Here is a 22,470-nt window from a genome sequence, read left to right as displayed (position 1 = left end):
TCTTAAACTTTTTATCTGAAATGCAAATATACAGATACCTGTTCCCTGGCTACAGATCACTTTATGTGTGTGATTAAGATTGCCAGTGGCTGTAAAGGGCTTACCAACTATGCAGTTTCTCATGACATGTTCAAGTTTTACAAACGCCAAAGCAGTATCACATGCTGTGAAGCTACTGTTTCACAAAACAAGAACCCTTTGTTTTCTACTGTTAAGTGCTTTGCCTGAATTTTGATCAAGAAATGTTAAAGGCAAAGGAACAGGATGGTCAGGAATCAGAAGTGCTTTTGTCATGCATGAGAAATCACCACCCACCTTCAGTTATCTTTCTTTTACAAAGCTTTCGTGCAGTTTCCTAAAAGCTTCTCACAGTATTCTGTTAAATACCAGTGACCTATGACCAATAACCAGGGGACTGAGATACCCACCTGGCAAGCAGGAAGGTGAGTTGGGAAGTAGCTCCAACACTTGCAGTGTGCATAACCTCCAGGCTGGGATGGAGGTGGGCGGACTTGTAGAGATGTGTCTAGGATCACGTAGGAACAGAATTGTGGTAGGGCAGAGAATATATATCTAATTCCAGGAATTCCACCTGGGTTGAAGAAAGAGCAAGAGAAAGGCTTTGTAAATCACCTGTTCTGATAAACTGTTTCACTGGGCTACTTCTATTGTCAAATGTGATTTCCCTATCACTGAAAAATTATGCAATAATATTTCTCGAAGTCTATTCTGTTCTATTTGGATGGCTCAAAAAAAAAAATCAAACCAACCAAACAAAAAAAACTCCCAAAAAACTATGAAAAAGGAATCCCACACCTTAGTCTTCTCTGTGTTATTTCTAACAACAGTAGGTAGTGTTTGCTCAAGTAATGTCCTGGTAAAGAAGGGCACCCTGTTTTGCTTACTACCCTGCCATCAGGTGTGCTTGACAAACCTGTGAACGTATCAGCTAAACTAAAGTAATATTCCAACTGCTGTGCAAACACCTGCACCCCTCAGAATGGGAACCTTGTAGCAGGTCTTGCTAACCAACTTGCTAGAAACTAGTTCACTTAGAAAACTTACTGGGATTGAGAAATAATGGCCTATATTGCATGAGAGAACAAGCAATGAAAATTAATGTGCAGTGAATTTGTCTAAAAGCATTAATAGGGAAAGGGAGTGGAAAAAAAAAACCAAAAACAAAAAAAACAAGCCATTAAATGTGAGTTGATTCAAGGAAGTTCACTGCAGTAAAAGTTAGGTTACCTGCCAAATATGCAAACAAAAATTACACTGCAGGGAAACATTTCATAGCTATGAGCTTGAGTGATATTTTAGGAGGGTATTTATTGATACAACTCATTAATTTGTTATATCTATTATAAAGATAGTTGACTTCCCAGCTTTGAGAGCTAACAGAGAAGCGACACAGCCAGGCTGAAGAGGTGGTCTTCCGGTATCACCAGTGAATGTGGTGTGTTCTGTTGTATAATGAGTGATCTAGATTAAAACTGCTGACATTCAAATAAATGCACCCAGTGAGAAAATCCCAATGGTTCTCTTACCGGTTCTTCTCACACTTCTTTAATGTATTTTACACCTTCTTGAACAGATGAGCTCAGAGCTTTCTCATAGTGTTTTCTTTACTCTGTAGAGAGGTGTGAAGCAGACTTCTGTAGCAAAATAGGCTGGAGTCACTAGAGGTTTTGCAACACATTCTCGTCCTCTTCTAAATTTTTGTGACTCTACAAGAACACTCATCTGATGCAAATTTTAATAAATGCAAACTTTACATTTTAAGTAATGGTAGCTTGTAGTTGAAATACAGAAGCAGTCTCGTAAGTATGTGTTACTTAAATGTCCATCTGAAATGCAACCTGGTCATGCCTCATTTTCTTAATTTGGATAGGAAAAAAGTCAAGTTTAGCCACTGCTTGCCTTCAGGCTGTTACACTAGGTATTAAGCCCATTGCTATTCTGATGATTTGTTGCTTAAGTCTCAACAATTGTTTGTTGGATTGTGCAGTATAAACTGGACACTGACACATAAATAGTGAGGGAGGAAAAGCTGTATCCATTTTTCTTTTATATTCCAACTTCTGACATTTAGCTGGACAGAAAATAGCTGTAAATGTATGGCATATGTAATTTTTTTGAATGCCCTGAATAGTGTGGTGTTTTTTTTTTTTCCTCCTTCTTCTTCTGAACTACTGCCAAAAGATAGTTAGGGAAAGTGAGCCACATAATTTTGTCTGGACCCAAATTCTCCGTGTGTTGTTTTTCAGTGCAGAATTTCAGCATGATCCGTTGAAGAGTGTGTTGCACAACTGTACTTGTGTGGTAACTGAGGAAAAAGAAGCGTTGACAAAGAAAGGCTCATATGTCTATATAGGAAATTAGTTTAGATCTTGACTGCAAACAGGAGCTGGGTTTTTCCAGTGAGGCTTTGTTTGTTGCTGCTCTCTTCTCTGCACTTTTGAATAAGACATGAGTCAACCATTAAGCCACTTTTGCCTCTGAGTTCTGGAAATACAAGAATGGGAGATAATTTATGAGTAGCACAAGGAAAAAGGTTTATCATCATAATAGATCTGCTGCTAAAGGTAGTTCACTTTATGAAGTCGACTCAACTGGTGCGAGTGAAGATCTCACTCCTATCCACAAATCTCATGAGTAATGCTCAGCTGCATCTATAGGACATAGTTTAGTCAGCTAAGTAGAAATGCTGCATTCAGACAGAAATATGCTGGTTCCAGTAAGTGTGTGGTTACAGATATATTTGGGATGTGGTGAATAAGTCATACTTGGCCCACATAATTCCAAGGAACCTGGTTGTATCCTGAGAAACAGAATTGCCTAGCATTTTGATGTTTGCAATAGCGGCCATATTTCTGTTAAATCCGTTATGAAGAGGTATCTTTGTGTGCCTCTCACAAGCCATTCTTTTTCCTTCTGTCCTTCAGTGCATGCTTATAGTCTCTCCTAGCCTTTATTCCCAAGACTTGCTTGGTACTTACCCATTCATATTTCTGCATAGTGAAGGAAAGAGATCTTGAAATCAAGTAAGCCTTCAGTACTATGAAATGAGGATCTAATTAATACACAACATTTGCAATTCCTTTAGTCATTTTGCCTGTGCTTAAGCTAAGAATTCATGCTCCCCAAGCAGATATTAAAGGGTAGGAGGTGATTTGGTGGACCAAAGTCAGACTTTCTGCAGTGTTCATGTGGAAAACGTAGCTACCTAAACTAGATGTTTAAAGTAGCTATATAAATACCCTTCTTCCTTTACCCATTTTGCTAGAAGATGTGCATATAATTTTTACTTTATATTTTGAGTTTAGCTTTTAATTCTGTAAATGTATTTAAATGCAACCAATTTCCTTTCAAATTTAAGTCCTTACATGATATTTTTCCAATTCAAATATCATGGTAAAATACATTCCCCCAGAGGCTTGGTACAGTGTGAAAATGTACGAATAATGGATGCATGTGCATTGTACATCTTCCTTCCAGATGGTACTGCTCACATTTATAGTGTTGCATAATCACTTCAGGAGAGGCTGAACAAATTTGGTTAATTTTAAAATTTCTTTTGTAAATGTTAAAGGATTTTTCTGCAATATCTGCTGTTAGTTACATTTCAACCTTTGCCACAGCACTGGCTGTAGAAAACCAAGTTAAAAGAAAAATCAGTGTTGTATCTCCTACCAGTAGGAGGGCAGACAGCTTTTGATAGTTGAAGGTCTAGTTTAGCTATTAATTTCAGCATATTGGTAAAATAAGACTTTTTTTTTTCTTTTCTTTCTTTTTTTTTCTATAGAGCTACAATTCACGAGACAATGTGTTACGATAAGGAATGATTTTGATTATTATAAGCAAGCTTGGTAAGCTATGTTTGATTACTGCTTCCTTTCCCCTCAGCCCTTATATTTCTGTTAGGATACATATTGAATTTCAAACTGTGGCCTTGCATATCATTAGTTGTTAGAGTACAATAATTAGCTACTTTATGCAGTGCATATAGTTTCTAGTGTGTCAGAAATTGCCGTGGAAACTAAATGATGTCATTGTTGGCTTTGGAAGCTGTCTTAGTGAAGCCTGTACTCCTTCAAATGGGCCTAACAAATTTAGAAAAATTCTAATGTTTCTTAACATTATGTTAAATATAAAGAACACCAATAAAGCAGACTGAGAAAGGATGCTTGTAAAAGTATGCTGGTTGAGTCATCTTGTACAAACAGATGTCTTCACTGCTTAAAATGAAGGCCATTTCTAAAATATGAATTTTTAGAGACTGGAATCATCAGGCTTCTGCAAACTTGACCTTGGACAGAATTCTGTATATGACTGACAGTGTATTTGCAAATATATCTATGCATGATTTCAGCTAAAGAGTATTTTACTTTGAAGAGGGATAGAAGCAAATCTGAAGGGCATAAGATGCATGCAAAAGGTTTGTGTCTTGATTTTTCTGTGCAGTTCTATCTGCAAACTACTGCTGTCTTCTAATGGAGCAGAACAGAATAAGATCTTTATTTCATCACATGTTTCTGTCCAGTTTATAACTCAAATTTTGCTTTGACAAGAACTTTCCTAACCACAGTCTTACTGCCTTGAAATATTGTCTTTGGTTGAAAGCTCTCTGCCTTTTACTTGTGTTTCAGGTTATTGTGCCAAGTTTTTCAATTTTCAGTCTCAATTTTAGTGTGTTTTGCTCTCATTAAACTTGTAATCAGTTTTGGTTTTGCTTTTTTGTAAATTCTGGTGCCACTGCTACCACTTGTCTGAGGCTGAGTCAGAACTGAGATGATCAGTTTGAACAAATCAAGCAAAAAAATCTAATAGTTAAGTATTAGTGTCCATCTGGTTTAAAATCTAAAAATAGTAGCACAGTGTAGTGCTAGACTAGCTATCCTCTAATTCCGTCTGCTGATGAATGTTTAGAGAGGCTGACAGCATCTTTGTTGTTTTTCTCTTAAGATTAGAGAGGATTATTTTGGTTGGTCTGGAGAACTTTTGCACTATGACCATGAAGACATGGCCAACTATGAGCTTGTTTCCAAGTGGGCTATGACTTACAGTCAAAGAACAAAATTAGCTCTTTACATTGCAGCCTTACTAGTTTTTATCAGGAAATTTTACCTCCTGTTCATAAACTCCACTCAGCTTCTATCTCAAGAACTGCATAACAAAATCCCTTCCCAAAACCGTGCAAATATTACATTAAAACTTGCTTGGTGTGCATAATATTTCTTGAAGAAGAATGACATTTTATAGCCTTTTTATTTTCACGGCTAGACACCTTTCTTTAGGAGTTGGACTTGATGATCCTTGTGGGTCCCTTCCAACTCGGGATATTTTATGATTCTATGATTCTATTTCTGAACCTAAATTTATTCAGGGTTACTTCGCATACACCATGACTTTGTAAGCAGCATTCTTAAATTCAGACAGCTTTTGCACTTTTCAAATGCTTATCTTCTATCCCATTCACATGGTAGACAAGTGTCATTTCTTCTGTTTCCTGTGTTAAACCAGCTAAGTTCTCTGCATGTTTGGTTCTTGATTTTCCCTGTTATTCCTATAGTTCTTCTCCACACTCGTCCAGTTTTAGGTATCTTTCCTGAAGAAGAGTCACTAGAATTGTATAAGACAAATCTGATGATTGTTCACCAGTGCTTTGTAGACAAGCACTAGTATTTCTGTTGATGTGCTGCAGGAACTATAATCAGTGCATCCTGGGATGAACTTTTCGTTTTCCAGGACCATGATATATCATGATCAGTGATAATAAAATTCATATTTGGCTTTCCATTTTGGGAATAAAATAACATTTAGTGATATGAATGTGTTATCTTAATATTGCTTACCATGTCTACAAAGACATATATATGATATTTATTTTTGCAATAAATGTTATTTACTAAGATTATTTTTTTACCACTTAAAAGGTCGTGATTTTTCAAGGTTAGATAGAGCCGAACATACAGCTCTCCTATGAATTCAGTATACTGCACCAGAAGATATTCATTGTAAAAGGCTGCAATTTTTTATTTGGAGGGAAAAAAATGGGAGCCTGGTTCTACTTCAAGTTGTCCTCCTTTTTCTTTAAGTTGTAGCACAGTTCCCATCCTTATGTTGGCTTTTGCAAGTTAACACTCTTTTGTTCATTTGAGATTGGTATCTTGAGGACTCGGTATCTAAGATAAAGACAGACTGTTTTTCCTTATTAAATCATTGGAAATTGACAGTACTTTTATGGTTCTAGCTGAACAGCTAGAAGAAAATTTAAAAACACTAGATGGTTTAAGAGCAATTAACATTTTTTTATCTGCTTTTGAGTAGAACTTCAGAGAAAAATTCTGAGATGTGCTATTTTCCTTAAGAGTACATTGGTTTGCTTGTGTGGGATTGGTCAGGACTGTGAAATTAACGACATTGGTTCTGTCCTCCCTGCATCTTCATAGGTGATGAGAAGTAAGTTCATACTATTGAAAAAAAAATTATCAAAGAGAAGGGATCATTTTGTTTATTGGAAAAATATTGAATCGTAAAAGGTGATTAAAGATCACTTAAACATTACCAGTTTCAGTGTATGTCTTACATGTTTATAAACAGCTTGCGCACTAAAGTAAAATATGATTAATTGAAAGGGAATCATGCTGACCACTTTGCTTCTAAAGTACTGACATAACAATGATAATAAATACCACTGAAAGGGGCATAATATGTATTTAATTGAAAGTACAGTTGGTGACATCACCAATTGCATCCATGTTGAAAGAAGAAATAATAAAATACGGATATACCTGCTTTAATAAGCTAGCATTCATAGTCTGACACAAGATCTGTGAAATTAAGGACTCATTAACAACAAATTAAGCCTCATGTTAATACGTATCTCATTTGGTCAAACTCTTTACCACTGCACTCCTAATGCTACTAAATGACTGTTTACCAAAAATAAGACTATTTAAGAACAGTTTTACAAGTGCTAAGACCAGCTTTCCTTGGTCTTTCCCATGCTCTCTCAGTTGCATAACAACTGAAATTATACCTGTCATTCAATTTGTCTGTGCTTTGGTAATTGAACAGCTTGCTGAACTTTGTTCTGAATCCATAATTAGCTGTTTCTAGAAGAAAAAATCAGTTACTATTCTACTCTACTCACAATTTGTAATGGGCTAAATTTGGATCTTCCAGGAGTCAGTGTGTCTGTCTGTGTTTTGGCCTCATTTCTCACTTCATGGAGGACTGATCTTTGCTTTGTACTTCATGGCCCATTGTGCTCCCATAAGGTTAAACGTAGTCTATTTTGTCTAACTGTTTTACAGATCTAAATTAATACATTTGTTTTACTAATGATTCACTTCTAAAAGTTTCAGATATATTTGTTCCAGTACTTACAGCATATGGATTTCAGACTAAAAGGTTCACACTTAATTATATTGGATTTAATAAATCTAGCAATCAAACCTTGTGAAGTATAATTGATGTGTTGGCAATGTAGCCAGACTGTCTAGAATACAGTGATTTAGAGAGGATAGCAGGACCCTATAACGGGGGGAGGGAAACTACCCTGTAACTTTTAAGCTTTCAGATGGAAGATTGATTTTTTTTTTTTTTTTCAGTAGAAGGAAAAAATAACAGTGTTTTGTTAGTAGAATCAGAGATAATAGAAATCTTGGAAGAGGAAATATTTTACAGTTCCACAAGAAGAGTAGGTTAAATGCATTAGTTCTAGTAATAGCAGTGCCATGCTGGATTTTTGTAATTCTGCCTGAATAATTTCTGCCTAGATTTCCTATCTGTAAAACAGATAACTGAGAACCATAATAGTTTTAATAGTTTTTCTCTTGCGACAGTATACTTTTAATTTTGCATCTTCTTTGGTCAAGATTTTATATGATGCAAAGTTCTTCTCTATAGCAGAACCTACCCTGAGTTTTGTCCTTTGGCTTAGAATACAGGGAAACCTTGTTAATGCAGAAGTACTGTACTCTAATCTAGCAACAGTAAAAAATGAAGTTACAAGGAAAATCATATCCTAAGAATGTGACAGTTTGCTGGAGAAAGAATTCACCAGTTTAGCACTTCGAAGCTGCGTGCTGTTTTGATGAGCTCATGTTCACAAGCTGACGAATGTCTTGAAGTAGTAGAAGAAAGGGCTTGGCACCATTTGTTCTTTCTTCCAGACAGCCCTGGTGACAATATAGGTTACATCTGTTCGTATGGACGTGCGATGCTGACTAGTGCTGACTTTTTGAAGTCTGGCATATGTGTCAAAGAAAAGTGGTAAAGTACTGAGCGAATCCAAACCATTTAAGGACTTTGGTGTAACCTGGAACAAGTCCTGGAATACTTTGCTTCTTGGCCTGTGATAGATGTGTTGTGCAGGTCTGCACCTATATCAGCATTACCAAAGTGTCAGCTCCAAGAATAACAGAGTGAAAAACCGGTCTCTGTAGAAGGCTGTAGGCAAAGCTGTTTTTAGGGGTAAGCGACTAGAACAGCTGTGCTGAAGGGGGCAGTGCAGGGTGGGAGTGCAAGTGATGCTGGGTACAATACACACGGGAGGCAGGTGGTTGAGAGGGGCTTCTCCGCTTCCCCTGTGGACAGATGCTTGCATTTGTTGGCTCTGAGCTGGCTGCTGAATGATAGACGGGCTGTAGTCAGTGTCCTGGTGGTGAATCTGCTTACAAGGAGACCAGGATGATGGCTGAATGAAGTGGTGCTGGAGTGCGTGTACAACTAAACGCATGCATATATATACGCACACACAAAAGCAAGCCTTTATGACATGGTATCAAGAAATGTGACTGTTTCCTTTGGAAATTCCCACTATAACTCTGCCAGCTTTACAGAGGGAATATCCAAGTCAACCTGAGGCACAAAAATCGAGAGCAGTGAGTTTCCAGCTCAGTGGAGCATATTTTACCTCTTCCCCAAGGGGAAATGTAGAACATTTCCTTATAATTCAGGTGTGTAAATGAGGAGCACTCCTGGTGCATTACATCAGTCTTCTCCTGTGGTTACAGCTTACTTACAGAACCATTTTTTCAATGGTTGCATTTATTCTGTGGTCACTTTTATTACAAAAACAATTTGGTTGTTCTGATTCACTTGAAACTAACTTAGATGTCAAATAAGAAATTTAGGTTATAGCATGCACATTTGCATAGTTTTACACCTACCAGGAGCCTGACCTTCAGTACTTAAAGGATATTTTTGGAAAACATTATCCCATTTATGAATGTGCCAGCTTTTTTTTTTTTTTTTTTTGATAGACCTCTGCACTGTTCAGTTAAATTAATAAAGATATCTAATTTATTAGATAACAAACTACTGTTGTCACCTACTTTTACAAAGAATCTTGTAAGGTATATAAAATGTGAGTCTTGATCCAAGTTGAAATGACAGCACTGTCCTGCACTTTTATTCTTTAGGTACTCAGAGGAAATAACCTCTGACATATACACCTCAGAACAAATGTATTTTACCTTGTTATTGACAGGCAAGCAGCCCTGTATAAATCAGTATGTTCTGCAGTTCAACTCTTAGCCTAATTTGCCCTAATAATAAGTTAATAAATAAAATGTTGTATGAGGGCTGATGATTCCTCCTTCTCTTTATGTGGCTTTGTCAGTCGTGGTTTCATTATTTCATTATTTCAACACTGCTGCATTAACCACGGAGCATTCATCTTGATGCATCTGAGCATTTGAAGGATTTGCTGGATCAGTGAAACAGACGTGGGAGAACAGAGGAAGCTACAGCTTGCTGTAGGTGTAGGAAAGTTTTCAGCATTTTAAATGATAGAAAACATTGCCTGACTTGAGGTCTTAATCTGGCTTTATCTTAGTATTTGGTATTTGATACATACAGATGGTAACACCTTCCTTAGATTTTGACATAAGAAGTGATTTTTTTTTTTTATCTTTTTACTGTTCTGTTTATATTGAGATTACAGTATGGGAATGATCAAGTGCTACAGTTGTCCTAGTTTTCTTGTCTGACTTAGTTACTGAGCATTTTCAAGGATGATGTGCTTTCAGTGAGAGACAGCAAAACAAAGTGAGGATTGAAATATGGTGAGTGCTGCAAATCTATTGACATAAAAGAGAAATCACTCAACTGAATGCAGTATTAACCAAGGAATAAATCCCCTATGCCTGGAATAAGGCAACTGCATTCACTTGCTGTTGTTGCCTGAATCCAGTGTGTTTCCTTTGTCTTTCAAGCAGAAGTTTTATTCAAAATTGGTTTTATATGGAGCAGAAATGAAAATACAGTGGAATGCAGGTGACTGAATGAGAATCTTATATCAGTCTTGGGGATATTCGATTATTTAGTTATTTTTGAATCTTTTATACCTTTTTTTCCCCCAACTTGAATTAAACTTCTCTTAAACTTAGTGTCCAAGACAGAAAGTTAGACTCGACTGGTTTATATGGCAGTATATAGTGTGATATCAGTTGCATACTGTATGCCAAAAAGTGGAGAATTGCAATGCCACAAGAGATGAATTCATAACTTAAGTGTTGAGACTCTGTTAACTGTTTATCATGAAATCAAAAAGGTTGAAAAAAGAGTACAAGAATATCCCCCAAACCTGATATTTTAGCAATAATGTAATCTAAGTGTAATGGTATTCTTACAAGTGCTAGAAAATAAAAGTTCTGGGTGAAGATGATATCATCTCTGAGAAAAAATATAACACAATAACAGCTTTGAAAATAACTTGGGTCATCAAATTCCACTCAGGTCAGCTCACTACTCCAGCAGGCTCTGAAGGATATTTCAAGCAAAGATGGTCTGAATATGTGAGTACTTGTTAAAAGAAATATTGAATAAAATACTTTTCATTGTTTCCTTTGTGTGACTCCATAAAGTCCTTCAAAAACCTTTTTAGTATGGTAAATAATATCAGCAATATAGTTTCTAAACTTCCTCCTTTCTCTCTGTTCTAATGTACAGGGTGATATAGAATGCCTCTGGATATATTTAATAAGGTTTTAATAATTTGGAATAAGTGAAGAAGTAAATGTGGAAATAACCACATTTATATATAAATAATATATTATTTATATATTATAATAATATAATAAACCAATATTGCAAACAGAAGACTTAATGTTTTAAAGAAGTACACGATATAGTAGGAATTCAGTGACTGAAGTGTGTATGTGTACTTGATTACAAAAGCACAAAGAAAATCTAATAACCTGCCAGAGTTTAATTTGGTGTTGCAATGTATTATTATCTGCTAGATTTAATATGATTTTAATTAAACAAATAGTGGTGGATTTATATTATCTTCATTTCTGTTTATCAAATAAATCTTTCTTCTTTTCATTGGTGGATGCACAGCATGAAATCTTTTTTTTTCTCTGTCTTGCCAGGATTGTTTTTCTTAGCAGAAGGATGTGTTTTAGCCGCACCGATAATGATCAGAACATAGAGCAGCCTCCTTCAGTTCTGTAATGTAGTACATGAAGCATACTGAGATCTGAAAAGCAGTTAATCAAATTTTAGTTCCCCCTTAGCCTTTTTATTAACTACAGCAGTATAGATGTCTCTTTAACGCAATTCTCATAATTCAATTTCTTTAGCCATTTAAGTAATTTTCTGTTCTTTAAGTGTCCTTCTTTTGTCCGGCACTTCTACCACTGAGTTTTGAAATGGCAGACAGTTTTATAGGTGAAATTTTAGCAGTGCCTCCCAGCTTTACTTGATTTGTGCTGTGTCTATAAACATGGCCCAAAATGATAATGTCTTTCTCGTAGATAATGGCTTTCTCCTACCTTTGGTACATTCTTTAGCTGGATGAGAAATAGAAAGACATCTGTGAGAACTTCTCTCTGACCGTCACTGATGTTCAGATAATTCAGTTTTTGTCACAATTGGTGATAGTTTCTGGTTGGCCCCATTCAAAATGGCTTATAGCTTCTTACTATGACAATCCAGATTCAGCACCTTGTTTTCTATTGTGTATTCAGTTACTCCAAGCTCTATGTGTTAGTCTCACTGCCATCACTGGCATTTGGCTGGGTTGCTCTGTAGTTGGTGTCTAGCCTCTCCTGTTCTATTAGTTGCCCTGATTCATGCACAGGCAAGCCTTGAAACTATACTGTTGCCTCTGTGTCTAATATTAAATGGCTACAGAAATATTCCCACGTTCAAATGCTAAAGTTCTTTAGTCTTTACATAGCATTGAGAAAACACATGGTTCAATGCACAGCTGTTGGAATAATAATCAATATGAACTGTTGAGTCCTAGGCCTTACAAGAAAAAAAAAAAGGGCACATTTGTTCTCTCTGTAGAACCTTTACCCATCTCATTATCCATTCTGTAGTTTTGTCTGTGTCCTGTTGGCCAAAAATATACACTGAAATCCATAGAAAACCCTGTTTCAATGACATATTCAGGAACAACCCTTGGCTTAAAAAGGGCCTTCTTCTAGCCCAATGGATCTCTTGAAGCTTTAGTTACTGGAAGCACATTGACACATGGGTCTGAGGTGAATCTTGATAAGAGCTATATTCTTTTTACTTCCCCTTATAGCCCTTAAAATACTTAAATAAATGCTGAGACTGCTGACTATAGTCAACTCACAGTATTTTATTTTATTTTTTGGCTAGTGTAAATGTTTTTTTCTAGCACTGGGGAAATATTTTTGAATGATCATTTTGGATGCAGTGTTGGATTTGCTTTTCACACCAACTGCAGAAATACTGGCTGATGCAAGAGCAAAGCTGGCAGAAGCTAGATCTCTAAATGGTCTTCCAGGACGTTGTCCAACATGAGAACTCCGTAATCAGTTGTCAAACTCCAAATCTAGTCATTCAAAAAGTTTGCAATTCCTTTTGGAGAATTTATGTAAGTCTGTTTCACAGTGCTGGTATTCCCATGATTATGCAGTGTTCTCATTTAACTTACAAGTCTGCAACCTGCCAGAGCCTAAGCTCTCTGCAACAAAGGTAACAACATCTGCCAATATTTATATAAAGAATTGAGAGAAAATTCTAAATTTATTGATGTAAAATTTTTTCTGTTACAAAAGAACAGCTGTTACATAGGCACACAAGCACACCTGTATACGTACATGCAGCCAGATATGTGGAAGTGTGTTCTGTGTTTGCAAGATGCTATTACCCAAAGCACTTCATAATGCAATTTTTGCTTAATCTTTAAGCCTTCTCTTGGAATTAAAACATTTAACCTCAAAAGCTGTTTTCATGTGGAGCAATCTCAGCAGAGATTTACCTAATTGTTCACAAATGTTAGTCATTATGCTTAGCAATGCCCTTTAATGATATGGAAAGGAATATAATTTACTATGAAGGAAATGTTGTTTTCTTGCCACCCAGTTCCTCGGATAGCTCCTCACTTTTCCTGCATTTTCTCTGTTGAGAGCTTTGTCCTTTCCAAAGAGGATTCCGGTAGAAAAGATTTCACTTTTCTAAATGTCCTCATAGGTACTGAGTTTTTGAAGTGCTATCTGTTTGTTGGTACCTGGGCAAGCCATGCCAATTTACCTTCCATGCCAAATGTGAGTACAATACCTTCTGTGTGCCTACAGAGCCTACCACACATTGAATCATACTGAGTGTACACCATGAGAGGTTGAAGAAAACATCATACATTTTATCATACATTTTCAGAGAGCTCTCTGATCCTTCCATGGAAGATACTGCTGCAGTTCCTCCCATGAATGGAGGCATCTGGTTCAAGATATTTGCAGCTTCAAGGGAGTTCAGCAAAGTAATTTTTTTTCTTCTTTAAAGTCAGGCAAGACATCAGACAGCCACCCTGGCATGTACATAAGCCTTCCTCGGAAGATGTTTGCTGCTTTCTGCTCTGTTTTTTTTGTTTTGTATTGCCACTGTTCCCTCCACCCTTGTCCTTCATCCTCCCGAGTGTCCAGTATAGCATGGTTTCTAAGTAATCCCAAATCAAAGGATTAGCATTAGACTGGTGGAGAAATAAAAGGTATGGTTAAGACTGAATAGTTTTGTGCATCTTTAATCTGGTTCAGGAACTCAGTGATATTACTTTCATATTTTAATGCTGAACAGTAAAAACAGACATGTTCTTATATTATTCTGGACCTGTGGTCTAGGTGGGCAGTAGAGGTGGATGATTAAGCCCCATCTGCAGCACTAACCTGTGGCTTTCTGCCACTTTGTGTTAACACACAGTACATGCTTTCGCTTTTGGTGATGAACTAAGAAAACATTTTGATGGTACTTATGGATAAGACATAGCAATAAAATTTGCTTTCCACTGTGGTTTACTGCTGTCTCTAGAGCAGCATATGCTAGTGCTTTGCTTGTTTGCTTCATCACTGCCTGTCTTGCTGGGCAAACAGGTTGTCACAGGTAAATCTGCAGACGGTTTTCTTAGCTTTGATCCAATTTATCTAATTTGTAGGTTCCCTGTGACTTCTGCGTCTTTCCTAACTGTGAGACATAGCAATATTAGAGCCACATGAAAACATTATGCAGCTCATTTTCAGCTAAATTACCCCAAGCACGTAATTATAGCTATTAGTAAAGCTCCCTCTGTCTTCAGCACTCTCCAAAAAACACTTTTCTCAGGCAAGATAGGTAAAAAGCCTATGGAGGTTAGTAGCTAGACAGGCAAGTCAGTGATATAAGAAATTTCTTGATGTGACCAAGACAACTCTCTGGCTGGATGAAAAGGCTCTGCTCAACAATGCTGTTTTTCGGAATTCACAACTGCAGAAAAATGAACTCTTCTTTGTTTAGCAGTTTTTAAAGTTACCTCTGCAGTGTACACATCCATTTCAATGGTGGGAGAATTCAGGATGACTACTGGAGAGCATTCAGGATGCTACAGAAAATATCCTTCTGAGAAGTAGCCTCATTCAAGTGTTCAAGTGATGTAGTTACCTCTGTCGCTATTTCATGGCCTGTAATCTAAAGTCATCATCATTGTTTTTTTTTTTTTAATTCACTGTTTTCTTTTTTTTCTTTCAAGCTGTATTTCATTTAATTTCATTTCACTGCCAAAAGCAGAATACTTAAAAAGAATAAAATGTACAAATATACAAAATTAAAATGTTTTAATTTTTAAGGAATCAAGGTTTTAAAGCAAAATTTATCTTTTTTTTTTTTGTGACTGATTCCATAGCACAGCAGGATCCTCCTTGCTGTTGATGTGGCTGACAATCTACATGGCTGTGTCAGAGTTCAGCACTATAGAGAACAGGCTTGATGAAGCAGGCTAAGGGAAAAGACCATTTTGTGCCCCAGGAAAAATCTGCCTAGTGCTATGGAGAAAACTGAGAGAACACCAAAAATGCAACCACATAAATAAGTTCAGCTCAAGGCATTCATTTTATTGTCAACATTGCCTCCATGATGGCTTGGTTTAGCTGGTTTCCTGCTCTTGCCTTTTTCAAACCAAATCTTTAGCTGCAGGTATTGTGGGCTGGTGATGTGAGTGCTGTCCAGCATACGTCTTAGGTAATCCAAAGATCTGAAAGTAGTGCTGGGTTTAAAGGGAGCTGAAAACAGAGAGGAAAAGCCATGCTGCCAGTGGATGAACTGGGTGGAGAAGTTATTTTCTCTCATATTTGTACCTCTGTTCTTCTACCTACTTCAAAAAGATTTCAGGCAGAATTTTGTACTGAAGCAGATTTCTTGCCAACTTTCCATGTGTCTTCTCATGAGATGATAGGGAGTGGGCAATTATCTTCTGAGGGATATTTATAAGGATACTAGCTCTGTTGCTGCATGCACGTTAGTTTATAATAGCTCTTTCTTTTTATAGACTGGGGATCTGAAATAGAAGTGACTGCCAAAGAGAAATGTCTTAAGGGAGTTGGGCATCTTAACAGAAGAGAAAATGTTCTGTGATATACCTTTGCCTACCTGACCAACAGACCATGCACACATGTTCCTCTCTGAGGTTTATGTGGAATTGTTAATTTTTCAACATTGCTTTCTCTGTTCCGATTTTACTTTTCTAATCATACTTGCTTATAAACGTTCTCAAGACAGTCATTGCACAGCAATGTCTAGTATTTCAAGAGACATATATGTGATCTGCCAGGCAGTGTGCTGGTTTATCAGTCCTACCTTTTACTTCAAGCTGTATCACGTTGTCAGCCTATTCAAAAGTGCAGGCCTGGACATGGGTTTTATGTTTATTTAGTGACTTTCATGTATGCTTTATTCCTAGTCTTCTGAGTATCTTGTGAATCTACACATAGGGTTTCTGTTCCTCATGGCCTTTGTGTAATTTGATGTGTATGGAATTTTTCTGCTGCACACAAATCCAGAACAGGACCATGTTATTACAACTGCAACTATAATTACCATAATCTACCACAAATCAAATTCCTGATTGCATAAAGAAGTATACAGACATATTCAGTCTCTCCTCAAAGACTTCACTGACTTCAAGAAATAATGAACTCTTTTCCTCCTGTCAAGGTTTTGGTGACAGAATTTATACTAGAAGCAGGAGATTACCAACCACTGGGAGGTATCACTGTGTAGATGCTAACAATGTAGGAAACCAAACAAGAGAAGACCAATTGTTTTATTTGGAAGCAGATGTCAGCAAGCAGCGAGGGAGGCTGTGATGGAAGGGGAGCCACGAGTGAGAGCAAGGTAGTGTTGTCAACAGGTGTGCAGCCGCCCAGTACCCCACCAAGGAGGGCAGAGCAGGTCTGGAGACAGTTCCCAGGCTCAGCCATGTTCCAGTGGCTGCCAGTTAAATCTGTGGGGACAAAGCTGGAGGTCAGGCTGGGAAGTCACTCTGCAGTCAGTGCCGGGTCTGGATCAGGAAGGGAGGTGGCTCGTACGGGCATGCTTAGAAGACAGCTTGTGCAAGGGCCAAGAGCAAGAGCCTGAAAGAGCAAGAGCCTGAGCTTCAGCACAGCTCCATGTGAAAGAGCAGAAGTCCCCAAGAAGGCTTCTTCCAGCTCCTTCTCACACTGCTCTCTTCCCAGCAGTCTGCCCCAGTGTTACAGAGCTGTGAGGTCTTAGCTGGCCCCCAGTGCATGCAACCAGACCCCAGGAGAAGGGGAAGAGGCCACAGAACCTTGATGGTGCATATAGAGGCTTGATGGGTGGAGGATAAATTAATATAGGTGAATTTGTAATATTGGAAACATTCTTGTTCAGTTTCAGTTTGTAACAAAGGTATGTCTTCAATAATAACTTTTTTTTTTTCCACCTCCTTCTCCTTTTTGTCCTTTTCTTCTCCATGGTTTGCAAAGAGAAAAGTCAGAGATTTTAATAGTTTTCTCCTGACCTTTCTAGCTCAGCTCTTGAGAGACTCCATAGTTTGATGTGTTTATTCAACCACGTCTCTAAACAGCCTTAGAAGAAATATATTGTCTAATTACAACTATGTGCCATAGGCATTTGAGGATATTTATTTGGATGCATAATTGGCCAAAATATTTTTACAGGCATCCCTTATCCCTTCTGCTACCCTTCACCACAGCAAGGAAAAGAAGAAAGTTAAATGTCATCAGTGAGTGAAGAACTCATTAAAAAAGAGAATTCCTGACATTAAGAAAACAGATAGCTCAGATAAGCAGGTGCTTTAATAGAAAAACATGCCTTGCCGAACTGGTGGTATCATGTCTACAAGCTGTATACAGTTTGTCTGGCACAAAAGATATGAATGAAGACTTTCCAAACTGTGATTTCTGTTCCCTGTCTTACTGAAACGTTAAAATAAGGAGCATGTTTGAGCTGTGGTTAACTAATTCATCTCATGAGTGAATGATGGGTAGCAGAAGAGCAGTGAAGTACCCTGAACATTTTTTTTTCAGCATTTGCAATGCCAAGTAACATTTATCAGTAACCAGCCCAGTTTCTTAGCAGATGCACTGGAAATCTTGCAGTTAAGAGGTCTGATTCCAGTAAAATTAGCTGCTATACAACTTGATCTCCAAGTCTACTTCTGTGCAGACTGTGTAGATCCTTATGTTACGTGGGAAATACATGGGAAATACTATAGTTTTGCCTTCCTCAAAAGTATTGCTAAGTCTTTGAATGATGAGAGCCAAGTGCAATGACTTGTTTAGTGAATCTTTTTAATTTTTAAACCATTTGATTCTGGTACAAAGAAAAAGGACTTGACTCAGATGTAGTACAGTTTATTTCCTAACTCTAGGAACAGATTCCACACTCAGAGGGCAAGAAATGGCATAGGTACAGGTCCAGAAATCAGACTTTATTTTTTATTGCTGTGTACATGTGTGTAGCACAAAACCCTGGACTGCTACATTGGTCAGGCTGTGCCAGTTCTGCTTTTGGTTGTCTACCTTCAGTCAAAGCGTGCGGTTAATGTTTCTGACTGATCTGCGGAGAAGTGGCTTTTCTCATTTGTCCGGGCATGGCCACTCACCCTGTGTGCTGATTGCAGCGATGTTCGCCTGTGGATTGTTTCCCCTGCTTCGTGACCTTGAATAAGAACTGTGCTTCTGCTGTCACCAGGAATAGATTCGAGGGGGTACACACAACCTTTCCATCAGTGAACTTGACCACAGGCAGATGCTTCTTCGGTGCAAGCCATAGTGACCTCACCAGGTCTCTGTCTTTCTGAATTCTGTTTAGAGGTGATTTTTTCTGGGTCTCTATTAAAGTTCTCTGGACCAAAATAATAGTAGGCTCAAATTATTCTATTGCTATGATGTGCTTGTCCTGTACAAATAGATGGTAGTGCACAGAGGCCTGCACGAAGTGTTACAAAAATAGTGCATATATGCATATAACACACAAATAATGCAAATAATGCATATATGACTCCTTCAGATAGCTGTATTTGCTCTCAGGTAAAACACAGAAAATATAAGAGAGCTTAAATGAAAAACCTCTCTGATGTTCTATGCATGTGCTAACACAAACTGTATTGCTTTGGCCCTACATCATAAAGTTTTTTAATAAAAAAGATAATTTGTTCAGGAGTTTGGGTTTGTAGGTGGGAGATCAGTGACCAGGAATGTCCCTGTGGTGCCCCTCCTGGCTGTCACTTCATGGTGCCTGTGCCCACCCCTCATTGCTGAAGGAGGCAAGCAGTGTGGGAGAGAAGCTTGTGGGCATAAATAAAATGTGCAGCCTAACTGCAGAAACGCTGCTCTTTCCATTCAGGAAGAGTAGGCCATAGCAATTGTAAATCCTTTGTGACTGAAGTGTCTCCTAAATGTTTCAAGGTCTTTCAGGTGAGATGCCAAAGAGCTTATCTCATTCGCAGCCTTGAGAAGGGAGATGAAAACTGGTGACATTGCAGTAGGTCTTTTTCATAGATGTAATAATGGGCTAAGTAGTACACTTGTTAAGGGAACATGCAAGGTAAAATTCAGTAAATTATTCACACATAAGAGTACTTAATAAGGAGCAATTGAAGAACAGTGTTTATTTTTTAACATATGCTGGCTGATTTGAAGCCTTTCCAGATACTGTGGGGAAGTGGGTCTGAATTGCAGTCTCCTCCACCAGGAAAAGAGCATCTCTTCCACAGCAGCGTGTACCAGTGCAGGCACCCAACAGTTAGTTTGTGATAGTGCTGGCCATACAGATTATCCACTTTCAGCTAAAAGCAAAATATTAAAACAGGAAGTACAGAACGCTTGTGATTTTACTAATAATTTTTCAGTGGTCACCAAATATTAAGTACTGTTTGGGAACTTAATATCTGTCAGGAGAGAAAGAAGGAGAAGGAGAAGGAAACCTTTGAGAACAGTGCTGCAGGTGCCGGCAGCCACAAGAGGCAGAACAAGAATAAATCTTCTGGACTCTCCTTCCTCTGGATAAACTGTAAGTATTCCACTAAAATAATGGCAATAAATCAGCTGGTCCAACACACAGAGTCTACTAAAAAGGTAATTATCAAGAGACTCCTGCTTCAAAGTCATCACAGTTATTATTTCATATCTTATTATCAGGAGTAACATTGTATGTATTTTAAAAGACTTGGATGGCGGCAAGCAGATGGATTTTTTTTTTTTTAAATGTCAGAAACCTCAAAGATGCAGTTTTAAAATGGGAATTTAATAACAGCATGAGATGATTTTCAGTGTCACCACCTACTGTGCCAAGTCCAATGGCTTTGTTACATATCAGCCTTTGGGGAAAAAAAAAATCTTTAAATATTTTCCTTACGGTTATCCTGTTCCCTGGGCCTTACAAAGTCTAGCCAGAATCCACCTGTGGAAAATATAACTAAAAGATTTGATTCAGTAAAGGATTCTTTATGTAGCCGATCATTTATATTGTTGCTTTCCTCTTGGAAGGAGTTTCTGTTCTGAAATGTAGGTTTCCTTGTAGGGCTGCAGCAAAATTTTCCTGTGAAGGTAATGATATGACATGCCAACAGTGGAACTGCTGTTGTTCTATTTTCTAATGTAATTTGCTGGTGTGAGCTGTGTTAGAAGACCAAAACTAGTCATGCTGTCTTTGATTCATTGCAAATGTAGTGACAGAGTTGTAACGGTATGATTTCTTACTTTACAAGAAATGGGTTGCTATTATTAATATAATTATGTCTGTGTTTTGTGTTGTCAATCCAGACCTTTAAAGTCACAATGTCTGAGAGAACGGTGGGGTTTGTACTGAATTCTGTGGCTTGGCAGAGGTGAGACAGACTTCCCCATTGACGTATCAGTTTGTGTGTTTAGGGGAAAGCAAAGGGGACAAGGTCAGGGAAGGGGAGAGCAGAGGACAAGAGCGCTCATTGACTAAGACCAGAGCTCTGCCAAATGGAGTTTTCTTTGCATGTGAACCATGAGCAAGCTGTTTAGCAGTTGTGCATGACCCCAGCTGTAGGAGTCCAAGTTATTCCCAGCCTCTGCCGCAGGTCAGTACTTGCTGTTGTTCAGTAATCATTTGGAGCCAAGGAGACTGAAAGAAGTCTGCTTCGTTTATTGCCTCTGCTTCTCACGGGTCAGTTTTTTTGAGTTATGAGCCCCTGCACAACCTATCAGCCAGGTCCAGCTGGCTCAGCAGACCTTCTTCTACCAGAAAGCACTCTTGTTTTGGCTTTGGAAATGGCTCATAGAGCCACAAATGCTGGATGTAGATTTGTGGATTATTAGCTTGGAATTGGAAATACAAATCCGATACCAAACATAAATACTATTGCCAAAAATCAAAATGCATTGAAAAAAAATGTAATGACAGTAGTAGAACAGTAGTATTAAGGTAGTGAGAGGAATTTGTAGAGCTCCTTCCCCAGGAAACCCAGTCTTATTTGTAAAACAAATTTGTAAGTTTGTTAACAGGAATAAATTCATGATTAAACATTTAGCATTAGGAAAATTTCTGCTTTAATAGAGAGTCTTTATAAAATACCTCTGATTAGGGCTACTGTACATCCAGGTTTTCAATGCACGTCTTTTCATCCGAAAATCTTATCTGGCTAGAATTGGAGCATCTGGGATATTTGCCCAGGCGACCTGGAAATCCTTGGTATGTCTGCTGGGTTGTGCAGATGACCTGTTTCACTGTGTTCGGATGTGCAGATATCCTGTTTGGATGGGTAACCTGTATAACACACGCACATGGTTTGGGAAATTTGAGAAAATGTGAGTTCCATGTTCAAAAAATACTATGTAAAGGTCACTGGGTATTATTATTCCTGTTTTGCTGAACTGGGAGATTATGATGTTTCTTATTTCAAAGCTAGCTTGGTACGGGAGTTGATTTGCTGCCTGCTCTCAGTTTATTCTTGTATTTTCTGAGATACATTAAAGGTGTGTTCAAACAGCTGTGCAGATAAAAGTACAGAAGAGCTATTATGCAAACTTAATGTGCTATAACTATATGGTGTATTACCATTATGTAAAGAAAGAGACCATTAGATCTTTTATTTACAACAAATTCACACAAAGGTGAAATTGGAAGTTTCTTAAAAGTCAACAGAGAAAAATGAGTATGAGTTTTTTTTATTAAGCAAGCAAATTTTGAGGAGAAAACCTATAGTTATTAATTAAAAAGCATTTCTAATAACCTTGAAAGCCCCCCCCCCCTCCCCCCACTTATGACAGAAAGATAGAGAACATGGTTACCTCAGAAAAAAAAAGAAATGATTAGACAGGCATGATCGGAGATGAGGAAGCACCCAAGGGAGAACTTCACAAGCCTTTGCTTAGTCAACCCTGCAATGAAGTGCAACCTTGTGGAAGTAAAGACACCCGAGAGGCAGAGGCAAGGCACAGCCCAAACTTGAAAGTCTCTACATCTTCTGTAGGTGCAGCTTTATGCTGAAATACTTAAACGTTAACCTAGATGCAGACTATGATTTCTTTCTGAACTTGCCAAAGCCTATAAATACTCCATGAAACCAAATGCATTTTATTATAGCACAAAGATGCAATATATATTCAATTATTAAGATTACTAAGTGTTCTGGCAAATGAAAGCAGGCAAAGATTGGTCACTAGTGTCAGTCTTAGCTTGTGTTATTTCTAACAGAAGAGATGGATCACTTTACAAGGT

General features: G+C 37.8%; 1 protein-coding gene across 15 annotated transcripts in view; it reads left to right on the top strand.

The window, feature by feature from the left end:
* Positions 1 to 22,470, top strand: part of GRIN2A (glutamate ionotropic receptor NMDA type subunit 2A) — a 226,225-nt gene that overhangs the window by 66,423 nt on the left and 137,332 nt on the right. Inside the window, exon 2 of one of the 15 annotated variants that reach the window (XM_083799674.1) lies at positions 3,806 to 3,869. The exons of 12 other annotated variants lie outside the window; for them this stretch is intronic. Coding sequence is in view for 1 of the 3 variants with exons in the window: in XM_083799682.1 (XP_083655808.1) it covers positions 22,388 to 22,468 (81 nt within the window). In the remaining 2 variants the exon portion in view is untranslated. Of the gene's footprint in view, positions 1 to 3,805; positions 3,870 to 3,906; positions 19,792 to 19,813; positions 22,469 to 22,470 lie in introns of those variants that run through there. 2 more of the 15 variants (XM_083799672.1, XM_083799682.1) reach the window with 2 other exon arrangements.

The sequence above is a fragment of the Anser anser genome (genome assembly GCF_964211835.1).
Source record: "Anser anser genome assembly, chromosome: 15".
In the NCBI taxonomy this organism is placed as follows: domain Eukaryota; kingdom Metazoa; phylum Chordata; class Aves; order Anseriformes; family Anatidae; genus Anser; species Anser anser.
Note: the sequence above shows the minus strand (reverse complement) of the source record. Positions and strands in the feature narration are given on the sequence as shown.